This window comes from Nothoprocta perdicaria, unplaced genomic scaffold (genome assembly GCF_003342845.1).
Source record: "Nothoprocta perdicaria isolate Ctin4 unplaced genomic scaffold, notPer1 scaffold_1, whole genome shotgun sequence".
Classification (NCBI taxonomy): Eukaryota; Metazoa; Chordata; class Aves; order Tinamiformes; family Tinamidae; genus Nothoprocta; species Nothoprocta perdicaria.
In genome coordinates, this window is record NW_020454093.1 from 15,705,884 (window position 1) to 15,717,978 (window position 12,095).

General features: G+C 51.6%; 1 protein-coding gene across 1 annotated transcript in view; it reads left to right on the plus strand.

Annotated features, from left to right (window-relative positions):
• The window catches only part of PDZD2 (PDZ domain containing 2), a 156,747-nt gene that overhangs the window by 81,061 nt on the left and 63,591 nt on the right, over positions 1 to 12,095 (plus strand). The window contains exon 3 of the mRNA XM_026038145.1: positions 10,950 to 11,340. Coding sequence (XP_025893930.1) covers positions 10,950 to 11,340 — 391 coding nt within the window. The remainder of the gene's footprint in view (positions 1 to 10,949; positions 11,341 to 12,095) is intronic.

Below are 12,095 nucleotides of genomic sequence, written 5' to 3' on the forward strand. Positions count from 1 at the left end.
CCAGGAGCCTCTGCTGCCTCCGCTTCTCTTCAGGTGCTGTGCCAGGGCCGGTGCCTTTTCGGACACCTCTGTCCTGAAAGCTGAGAATCGGTCACCTGCAAGCTGTAATGCACTAGAMAGTGCCCATCTCTGCCTTGCTTGTGGTGCAAAACCAACTGAAGTTTGGAAACAATTTTGGTTGCTGCCCTGCATGTTTTTCTCCCTTTGGCCTCATCCAGACTCACCGTGGTGAAAACGGAAAGTGAGGCAGTAATTACAAGCTGTTGTACACCGAGGGCATGCAAAGAAGGAGGCGAGCTGAATACAGACACGTGTGTCTGGCCTTGCCCAAGTTCTGCCTCTGCGAACTCTTGTTGCAGACTCCTAGCTGTGACTCCTGTACCTACTTTAGYAGTGAGAAAAGGTAGAAAAGAGCCCCCTGTCCCCCACCCTGAGCGTATTGTGACCCTGGAGCCTGGCAGTGCAGACGGACCTACCGCGATGGGTCTGGCCGCGTTGGGCCGGTGCCCTGGGGGTGCTGAACCGCGGCAGAGCGGGACGAGTGGCTCTGTGTCCGAAACACAGCTCCTGGCAGCGAGAGCTGGTCCTTGCGCTTGCTGCTCAACTGCCTCTGTCTGGGAATTTAGAGATTTGCTGAGATCATTTGGGCCTGAGCGCTGGGGACTGCAGCGCGGTGCCAGCGATGCGCTGGCTGGCAGAGCCCTGCTGCCCAGGAGTGACACTTGTGTGTGTGGGGCCCTGTTGGCTGAGTGAACGTGAACCCATTTTCCCTGTTTCAGAGAGCGCAGCTCCTTTATTTCTGGCCTAATGTCAGGAACAAGGGCAATGCAATAAGCAGTGGGAGAGGAAGGATTTGGTGATGCTGATGGAAACTGTGGAGCAAGGGGCGCCGGCGCTTTGTGCTGGGCGAGCTGCTGCTCAGCCCACGGATTTACTGCCTGCACCCGCTATTGTCACGGCCAGGAACAAAGCTGCCGTGTTAAATAGCTAAACAAACGGGCTGTGCCCGCCGGCGACGGCCCGCAAAGGACAACAGTGTCCTCTGCAAGAGTGGCTGGAGATTAAATGAAGCGTTGAGGGCCTCGCTGGGAACAGGGTCTGAAGAGGGAATTAGCTCCGTGCAGTGAGGTCAGCAGGGAGCAGGATGGATAAGGGTGCTGCTGTGGTGCTGCTCAGGGCCTCGACAGACAGCAAACTTGTGCAGGATTCACTCCTTCCCCTTCTTCCTGGTGCCTCCCCAACTTGAAATCCATCATAAAATGCCAAGAACTGATGTGTGTGGATGTTCTTGTGCACTTTGGCTCCTTTTTCTTTTCCCCTTTTCTCTCCAAGCCGATTGCAGTGTGGTCAGATCCCACTCTCAGGCTTTGCCCGGAGCTCATGGAGGGTTACGGTTCCTTTTTGGCTTGTTTCCATAGAGAGCTGAGGGTTTCCTCTCCGGTAGGTGGTTCTGGCGTTGAGGGCTTCATTGCCAAACCACGAGTTGGGGATGCTGAAGAAGCGGGTCCCCTTTGGTGTGGAGGAAGCCACCACTCGTGAAATATCTTGCATTTTTGGTGCTGTGAAGGATCCTGGAGAGTGCCAAAGCCTGGGTGGTCTTTTGAGGGTGAATAACCTTTGTTGCCAAAATTGGCCCTTCAAGTAAATTTGTGAAATTTTTCTCTCCCCTCAAGTAGCAGTGGGSCTATTGGAGGCCTCTCACTGTTAATAGGGCCCTTTTCAGGAGCTCCAGCGAGCTCGCAGGAGCTTTGGAAATAAGTTGTTTCTACCCCAACCTACTGCTTCCTGCTATAAAACTGACCTGATTACATTTTCTGGCTCTCCCTTTCATTATTAGCAGCCATTCAAACCCTTCACTTCTCAGTGCAAAGAGATACTTTGGGAATTACCGCCGAAACCCAAGGAATGTGCTTTGCCAAAACAAGGTTGCAGAGATTTCTTTCATTTAAAATATCAGTGCAAAACCTTGCTGCTGGAGTGAAAGCTGTGTCGGTGGGATGTGTTTCCTGCTCTCCCTTTGGGGCATTTGCGATGATTCCCATGGAGGGAACACGACAGAAGGTTGTGTCCCACAGGGTTTGATCTCACCGTGCAGGAGCATGAGCAGGGAAGGAGGCAGCTATGGGGAACAGATGAGGGGCTCCCACCTCCTCTCAGCCCCCAGCGATGGGGAGAAGCAGCAATGAGGGATCCGTCAGCGAGGAGGGCGGGTGGCTGCACTGGCAGGAGGTCCCCATGGAGGGTGGCTGAGCCCCACAGGCCGCGTGGGGGCCCACGTGGGTCCTGCAGACACCAACGCTCTGCACGGACGGYGCTCGTCGTGTTCATCAGCAGAGCTCAGTGCACAGCTCCCAGGGCTGGAAACCATCCCCCTGGGCTGCGCTGGGGCAAAAAGCCTGGATTATAATAAGGGATATCTCCCATRCTGAACTTTTTATTCAATTTGGAGTACAGACCATTTCTATCCGGTTAATCTACTCCCAGCTGTCAGCTGCTGCCAAGGGTGATTGGAAACCAGAGGCGAAAGTAGATAAGAGAATTGCAAGGGGGAATAAGACAAGATGTGAGCTAGATGGTTCAAAGATGTGGAGAGAAGTTATTTTTGAGGGCGTATGATCCTAAAATAGCAGGGATGGGAAGTGCTCGGAGCCCTGGGAATACAGCGTGCAGGTGTGGGCGCTCCTGGTGAACTGGCAGAGCTGTTGCTGTTTGTACAGGGGTCGTGTTGGGTCACACGCAAGTGGCTTGTGACCGATGCCATGTCTTTTAATGGGAGGCCTTTGTGTTTCAGCTTTATGCCTTGGTTGCTATTTTGCAAGCGTGAACTTGCTTGGGCTTTTTCCAGTGTGAGGGAGCCTGGCAGCTGGAAGGCGCAGAGCAAAAAAGCAACGCTCCCATGCAGGGCTGAAGGTCGGCAAGCAGATAACGCTCAAGGAAAATCAATTCATGGTCCAGGAAAATCTTGAAAATGTTACTGAGGAGGAATTGCTTTTCCAATTTAAAGTAATGTTTTTTAAAAAAGCTAATGATCCAAAGCTGATTCCTGTGATTAACAGTAGCAGTGAAGACACTTGGAGTGCTGCTCTCTAACTTTCTGCAACTGCTGCAGAAGGTAAATGTGCCTCTATTTGTACCCCAGCACGTGCCGTGCATGCTCTGCGAACTAGTCCTGGCTGCTGGCTGGGCCCTGGTGCTTCGGGCGAAGCAGAAAATCATGCATGGGCTTAATTAGATGGTAGCCGTGGTCTTTACAAGCTTCCCGTGAACGAGTCATTGGCGAAGACTCGTCCATGGGTTTGGGTCCTCTCGGGCCGGCCGCAGGGAGCTGCTGCCTTGCAGCACAGCTAAAACACTGGCATTTATCAAATTGAAGAGCTAACTAATTATCTTAAATTGCTCTGTTTTCTGGTAACTGAAAAACATTTGTAAACATGGCCACGCATCCAGCTAAATGTCTGTGTGCTGCACAGCAGTGCTGGAGCGTTCAGGGTCACGATGGCTTGACTGAGCTGAAGCACCTCCGTGCTCTCTGCTGCCAAATCCATAGCAAATATCATCTGTCCTTTTAATGCTCACTCTCCTTGAGGTAGCAGCCAAACCCCCCAGCACTGCAGGCTCGGTCTCTAGGAGCTGTAGGTGGAGGCTGGGGCTGCCTGTTTCGTGGGAGCAGGTCCTTTGCCAAGCTTGAGTACGGAGTCTCTGCAGCGTGAATGCAGCGTTGCTCCCGTGTCCTGCCCAGACTCAATCACTAAAGTCCGAAGGGCAGCGTGTCACTCCCGTGGGACAGGTGACTGTGACCGCATGACCTGTTCCTTGTGCCCGGGATGTGTGCCGGAGCGCCGGGGCTTCCAGCGTGTGGGGGTTGCTCCCTGTCTCCCACACTCATCCTCCTCAGCGGTTTGCACAGGGGCCGCGGTGGGGACCGGTTCCGGGCGCACCCTGCATCCACCCGGCTTGATGCCTTGGGGTTCCCTGCTCRCCCTTTCTTGTCTCCTGGAGTTGCTCCTGGAGTTGCTTGGGGAGACTTGGGGACAGTCTCCGCAAGGCCCAGGGCAGAAGGGTGTTTTTCCATCACACCAGTACAGCTGCTCGATCCTAATCTCTCCTCTCTCTGCACCCGAGAGGAGATGTGATTCAGCTGCCTTCACCGCCTTTGCGAGGATGCCAATCCCTTTGATTTGGGAGCCCAGGGTTTCTCGTTAGCACCACATGGCCGGTGCTCCTGACCGGAATGTGTGCGGGACTCCCTCGCTGCTGGCAGGACAGCGGCCCCAGGCGCCGGCTTTCCTGGAGCTGCTTCAATCTCCCAGGTTGGAGTTTCTGGGCGTTTGCTTTGCGCTGGGTTCATGCACTGGGTCCTCGCTGGGGTTTGTGCTGCGCAGGGTGCAGGTGGGAGGAGGGCTGCGAGCTCGCGGGGTCGGCCGAGCCCGTGTTTGTGAAATCGGGGCGCTTGAAGCCCCAGGGCTTGGCCAGCACAGGCCCTGCAGCGGCTCTGCGGGATGAGGCCTGATCTTGGCCCCGTTGCTTTTACGGAAAGATTTGCCCAGGGAGCCCCAGGGAATCTGGAGCGTGGCAAGGGAAGAGGAAGTTGGTTCTCCCCAATTCCAGGCCACATCCTTGCGTGGAGCCTGGGTAGCAGGGGGTGTCTCGGCCAAGCTCCCCGTGTCGCAGGGCCTCGCTGGCTGTCGTGTTCCCACCGATGCGGCCGGGCAGCCGTGCTCTTCGCTGCTTATTGGYGCGGGAGGAGAAGCTGCAGCCTCGCTGCGTGTGTCATCGCCGCAGAGCGCGGGGCAGGAAAGGGCTTGTCTGTGGTGAGACGCTGCGCTGAGAGCTGCCTGGCTCCCTCCYGGGCTGCCCTAGCTCTGCGCCCACAGGAATATCTCCGAGCAGCAGCTAGATTTACCGGCACCCTTGGTTTCTGTCAAGATAAGCTGTCGCTGGAGAGCAGGGTGCCCCGGGCATGTGATGGCAGAGGTGGGGTGGCAGACCGGGTCCCGGTAGAGATGCCACCCCGAGGATGTGYGTCCCAGCCTGGTCCTGCGGGGAACTTGCTTGCAAAGCGGCCAGGCAAAGGTTTGCCTGGCTCTTCGGGCCCTGCTAGTCTCCCTSGTTGGCTGACCTGAATCCTGCCCAAAGATGCAGCAGTCGTCGGCCTGGAGGACGACGAGGCTGGGCAGCGTGCCGGGGGTTGCCYCCTCTGCGCCCGAGGGGCTGGGGACCTTGGCGAGGCGGGAGGTGAGCTGGGAGTTGGACAGGAGGTGGGTGCTCCCAGCTCACCCAGTTGGACACCACCCTGTGCCACATGCTSTAGGTGACCCTGCATGTGCRGGRGAGTTGGATTAGATGATCTCTAAAGGTCCCTTCCAACCTTAAGGATTCTGTGATTCTATGAAAGGCCCAAGGTTTGCAGCAGCAGCAGCAGCTCCTCGGGGTCACTCAGTCACGGGGGCCTCAGCCCAGCATTGCCTCAGAGCCAAGCGTGCCTCTTTCACAAAGAGACGGGTCGTTAATTTTACCTTTTAAATCCCTCTTGGGTCCGTTGCTTTAGTTCTGTTAGGGTCCGCTTTGCCCTGTCTCTTTGCAGCCYGCAGAAGATTGAGTTTCAAGAAGTTTTTCCCCGTCTCAGTCTGTTGGAGAGGAGCATAAAATTCAGCAGCCCCTGTCCTGCTAAGGACATTACCGGTCCCCAGGTAGCCCAGGGAGAGGCTCCAAAAGTGGCTGTCTCGGCTGAAACTTCTTTTTCTTGCTCTAGCAAACTGTGTTATATGGCAGTTGGCTGGATATCAAGAATATTCTGTGTATATAATTTCCAAAGTATTTTCTGATCTATTGGGATGAAAGGTTCTGTTCTAAGATGCAAAAGAGTGCCATTATTATAAAATAAACATACTTCTTCAATATTCCTGATACTGAAGTAAATCCAGATGTTTTCTTAGGACTGCTGGGACTGCTTTGGCTTTTCCTTTGCTCCGTGTGACCGTCTGTATTTGTTCAAGTGTCACTGCATTCACTTTGAGGTGGTGTGTGACACAATTTGTTGCACCGTATTCTTGTCAAGTCTGGGAACCTTTATATTTACACACACACACACACACACACACATATTATATTATATAAAGAAAAAAAAAATTACTTACTTTTCCCTTAGGTAGCATCTTCAAGTCTGATGCTTCACCTGTGTGCCAAGGACCTTGGAATAAGCTCAGTGAGTTTATCAGACTGTGTAATTGCAACAGGCAGCTCAGCGGTGTCGGGGAGGGATGGGATTTGGCTGAGGGCTTCAAAAGAGCCTCAGAAGGCAGCAGGTGTTTGCTGCTCTCACAGCCCTGCTGGGGAGCATTAAATGCCCCTTAATACCAGCCACGAGTTGCGCTTGGCAAAACTTTGCAACATGCAACTGCACAGCAGTGCTTAACGTGTAAAACCATTTTGTCTTTTAAAAAAATCTTAAAATTTACATGGATTCTTCCCTGCAGAGGAGAACTAGTCTGCCCTGCTGCTTCAGACTGATGTGTTGGACAGGCTGCTACTTTTCCGTAGCTAATGCTAGAGTGAGATCAAAGCAGTAAAAACAGCTGGGTGGTCATTTTGTCTGAGGGTGGAAATGGAAAAGCTTTCAAAGTTGGTATTTCAGTGGTGTTTTGGAGCTTGCTTGGAGAGCTGCCTCTGAGATAYGGAGACCTAGTGTTTGTCATCCCTTCCAGGGACACCTCGGCGGGTTTTGAGCTCTTTTGTAGTTTAGGTAGTAGTGGACCCAACCGGATCTGAATTTTGTTTGGGGTTCTCTGTCCTTCAGCCTTTATGGTGCTTTTTTCCAGGTTYGGCTGTTTCCAGCCTGGCCTGGGACTGTCAGGAGTCGGTGTCTCTGCCACCGCTCCTKTTAGAGGGGAAAGCAGCATGTCTGGGAAAGCAACTGCAAGGCTGTCAGGAATCCTCTGCCAGGGAGGGATGCAAGTCCACCTTTTCCTAACAGGAAAACACTCCTGGTGTTTGCTTGGCATCTCTTTAGGGCAGGGAAGCCAGCTTGCCCCACTGTGCTGAAGGGGTTTGGCTCCACCCTGTGAACTGCCAAATGCAGAAAATGGGCAGGTATTTTGCTGGTAAARGATTCTGTTTTGGTAAATCATCTTMATAGATTATGAGTTGGTGAAATCTCTTGCATTCTTAAAAGCAAAGACAGCAGGATTTGTCACACGTAGTCATTCGCCAGTATAGGGAGTAGCTTTCCAGGCTTTTTAGTCAGTTTGTAAGGTCTAGGGGCTTTCCCCAGATCCTACTCCATCCCCTACCAACCACAGAGGGAAAGGGAAGGAGGCTAAAAACCAGTTGTGACTTGCAGACTCTGTTTTCAATGAGTGGATCAGTGGAAGCTGCATCAGGGATGCTTCTCCGTGCTCCTTCTCCTTCTTCCCAGCTGAGGACAACGTTCAGAGCAGCTAATGGCTTCCAGGTAGAAGCTGATGCTCTTAGTTAGTGTCATTTCTGCTCTCGGTCACTCAGGTGGTGATCTGGTTTCTGATGTCTCTGAGTGCTCTGTAGGGGTCAAATCTGGGGGAAAAAAGACTTGCCTGCCTTGCACGCATTTAAAACACTGCAAGGTGGGATTTGGGGGCTGTGTCTTTGCCTTCACACAGTTTTCTGCAGTCTAGAGGCTGTACAAATATGCTTTATTGAATCCATCTCTTTCTTGCCTTCTGGCACAAGGTTCTCCTGGATTGATAGAAAGTAATGAAAAATCTGTGGATTCTCGCTCATCTAATGCAACCTTTCCTGTCTTTTGTTTTGTGTCTTAAGCCTGCTGGGCTTAAGGGTTTTTTTGGCTTCTTTCTTAACTAAGACAAAAAAATTGCAAAGGAAAGGTAAGCCTGCTAAGTAGGCAGCAGGTTTTTAGCCCAGCTTAAGTGGCTTGGTTTCCTCGGTTAACAGCCCTGCCTAGGGATGGGAGGGAACAAATGACCACAAGTGCTTGCTGCATCAGTTCCTATCTTGTAACACAAGTTTGGTGTTTGTTGGGCCAGTGCTGATCTTCCAACACGGGGTGCTTCTCCTGGGTTCAAAACCAACCCTGGGATAATGATGCCACTGCATCATGATCATATGCATGCTGATACCCATCCTTGCAGCACCTGGATCTCCCCTGTCCTGAAATACCTGCCATCAGCTGCATTACGTGAGCATTTAYGGCCATGCAAAGATAGATGCTCCCTGACCCAGGGATACTTCTCTTTTTCTTTTTTTTTTCCCCCCTTATGGAAAATTATTGTGTGCTTTGAACTGCCTAGGAGTACTTGGGAGGACATAAAAAGCATGAGTTACTACAGGCTGCACGCCTGGAACTTGTAGCCCTCGGAACATATGGAGTAAATCAGCACTGCCTTGGGTGCAGCTGCAGCTATTACTGCTGGCTGTGATACCTGCTCCAAACTTGGGGCTCGATAATCTGTGGCCAGTGAATAGAGAAAAAAAAAAGAGCTTTTATCTTCCCTTCCAGTAGCTTCACATTTCTAAACAGAATAAATGTGCTAGAATAGGAGTTAAAGTAGTGGGGTTTTTTTCCTACAATTGCTTTACGTGGGACATTCAGTAACTTACTCTTTCACATAGTTGCTAAATCAAATATTTGATGAATGCATGCACTTGAATACTGGCTCTCAGAAGTATATCAGTGATTACTCCAGAGATAGAGAYCTGTGTTTAAAAAAAAATAAATAAAAAAAATTAAAATCCTGCATACCTGCCCAAGAACAAGTCGGGCAGAACTGCCTGCCCAGACACAGGGTGGGCAGCAGCAACGTGAAGCACAGGGCTACTGGAAGAGAAGTTGCTTTTCTGTTTGTGGGTGCCAAGAGCAGCGATGCCGTTAGGCTGCTGTGTGATGGATCAGAGTGCAGTGATATTGCTTCGAGCAAAAGTCATGAATTTTAATCAACTTTACTGGCTGCCTTGAAATTTGAGTTGAAAGATAAATGTGAAAAACAGGCATCCCATATTGTTTCTGGAACAAAACGGACCCTTTTCTGTTGATTAGAAGGGTTTGGGTTTTTTTTTCTTTTTTCTTCTTTTGACTTGACAATCAAAAATATTTCCGTTTTAGTTCTGGATTTTTTTTTAAGCYAACTCTTCAGGTCCTGCCTTCCCTCGGTGCCTCGCTGAGCAATGTGTCACCTCCCTGTCACCCAGATATCTGGCCGTGGCTGCAGGGACTTTCCAAATATCAGAGCTCCTTGGCTGTCTATTTTTAGATGGTCTTGCTTCTTATTCAAATATTCGTAATGATTTTTAAAAAAGAAAAGATTTGTCTAGTGAAAACTGCTGAGTGGCTGTCTTGGAAGTTGAACTCCAGTTTATGTTCACTCGGGAGACTGGGCACAGCAAATGTGTTTGTCCTTCAAGGCTGTTTCTCCGGGGCTATTTTGACGGCTCTGTAGTCATTATATTCATTTAGGAATCGGTCTTCCTAATCAGATCTAAATTGATGTAATATTGGGGAAACACCAAAGCTTTGGGAAGAACTGGACTGAAACAACCAGCTAAGGTCTGTGGATTAAAAAACACCCATCGTGGATTATTTTCAGTCACTCCCAGGCTGGTCCAGGTTACTCTCGGTAATTGAGAGTGTTTTCCTCACTCCTCGGTGAAGAAGTTTGCTCCAGGGGTTATCATAGCTGCTTTTCCTGTTTTGTCATGTCATCTCTACGCAGGAAYTGTTTTCAAGGGTAGTATTTGAGGCCAAACAACTTCTTGAGAAAGGAAAGGTGAAAATTAACCCAGAAGCTCAAGGTAGGAAAAGAAAAATCTGAAAGACTCCTTAGACTCTTGTCTTTCAGCCAAAGCTGCTTCATTATTTTCTCTTAGGATCCCTTACGATTTAACTCTGCAGTTCTTTTCCCTTCTGTGATAGCTGTAGAGCTGTCAGCTGCTCCRTATTAATGAAATGTTCGCTGCAGCCACAGCAGACACCTACTCGGTGATCTGGGAACTTCTTGCTGCTTTCGCTAGTGAGAAAGGCAGTGATTTCTGGGGCCTAAATGGGTGTGAAAGGGCACATACAGACCTGCGAAGTACAAATTCCATCTTGTTTGTACTCCCAGCGGGCTCCACCCTTGGCACGGGACCCAGATATTTCAGGAATTTGGGTTGAGGTATACGCGTTCCCAAAAGAGGCATGGAGGTAGATTCCCCTTTGCATCAGTGGGTGCAGTTTCTTTAAGGTCACCGAGGATTTGCTTGCAACAGGAACGGCGATTCCTGCAAGGCTTCCTCGGAGCCTGTGGGAGGGGAGGCGCTGGGTTGCTCAACACCGGCGACCTCAGGCCTGCACCTTGCAAAGCTCGGGTGACTTAGCTCTTGCTCCGAGCTCAGCGTGTTAATGTCAGAGCAAACCCAGCTTATTTCCATGTCTGTTTACGGGAGCCGTGCTCAGCAAGGCTGCGCTTTGCTGGGCCGAGGCTGTTAGAGCTGTGCCTGTTTACCCCCGTGGCTGGTGTTTTTCCCCGAGGCCTTCAAAGCACCTACGTCTGCTGGAGCAGGGGATTAGTTTCACCAAGGCTCATTTCAGATGCAAATACTCTTTGGGCTGCTGCACAAATGAAGCCTGAATTTTCCTTTCTAAACCTGTGCTTGTTCTCAACTGGGAGCCCGCTYGGCTTTGTGTCACCCACTTACTGGCGTTGCTGTGACACGTGTCTTGAGGTCAGGGTGGTGGAAACCAGTTTGGTGGCATGGGCCGGAGTCATGTAATGCCCACACAAACGTGCCAGGTGTCGAGGGCTGCTTACGCACGGGTGCTTGGACTGCTTGGACTATCTGATGCCGAACAAAATGAGCGTTTGCCCGTGTTGCTGCCAGGTGTGCTAATATGTATCGGGAACCAGTTAGTTGGGGTGCTGGGTGGCGCGTCTCGGCGGGCGCAGCGCGGTCCTAACGCGCGCCTGTCCCTTCCCCTGCAGCTACTTGGCTGAGCAGTGCTGGAATGGCGGCTTCGTCTACCTGATCATGCTGCGCCGCATCAAGCGCAAGGCCCCTCCGCCGCCCTCCAACGGCAACAACGGCAACGGCTGCGAGCCCAGGGCGAAGCCGGGCCCCGAGCCCAGCGACAGAGCCGCCCAGAATGGGAAGAGGACAAGGAAGTTCGGCGTCATCACCAGGGCGCCAGGCGGCAAGGAGAGCAAGGAGAAGCCCCCCTCGGAGCCGGGCAACGGGCACTGCAGCCCCATGGAGGTGGAGGCTCCGCAGCTGGAGTGGCCCGAGGCGGAGGAGGCGCCGCGCGGCGTCAGGGGGCAGCACCGCTGCCGGCTCTCCGATGGCGGCGTGTCCGATGGGAGCGACCACGCGGCCCAGGTAGGTTCCCTTGGGGTGCTCTGGGCGTTGGGATGGTGTGTGGGATGGGGACAAGAACCTCTCTGCATCTTCCCTGGGAAATCGAGGGTTTTCCACAAGCAGCTCCCGCAGTTTTAGTGCTGTGGCTCTCAATATTAATGATGAGGGGCCTCTGTCACRTTACATCTGTGGTGAAGGGTAAAAATTGCCTCGTTATCAGGCTCATCCATATTGGCTTCTGGGTTTCTTTTACTTGAAATGACCAATGATGTTAGATACTGTGGTGGGAGATGTCGGACAGGGCGGTCGCTTCATCCTTGGAGGCTTCACGTTTAGCGTTGTCTGAGCATGACGGGATGCTAAAGCTTGTATTAAAGTGGAAATCAGAAGCCTCCTTTCTGAAGGGAAAGGGAGTCAGCCCAAGACCATGGTCTGTTTATTAGCCTGTGCTGCAAAGCTTGTTTGGAAATATTCAGAGCTGYCGTGGAAGCTGCTGTGAATTTTTCTCTGCATTGATGGGACAGACGATTTGTTAAYGTTCAGCACAGCAGTGGGACGGGGGCTTTTATTGCCTCTCTTTMCATCCTAATGGAGATCTGGGGGTTTGTTGCCTGGCTGGAATTTCAGCTTTGCTGCATGCACATGCTCAAAAAAAACACTACCCAAGTCTTGATTGTGCTTCAGTCCACATCTATCAGCAGAAGAGCTGCTTGCCAGTCTGATGGTATAAGCAGATGAACACTGCCCTGYTAGGCTGGGGACTTGCTGCAACAGCT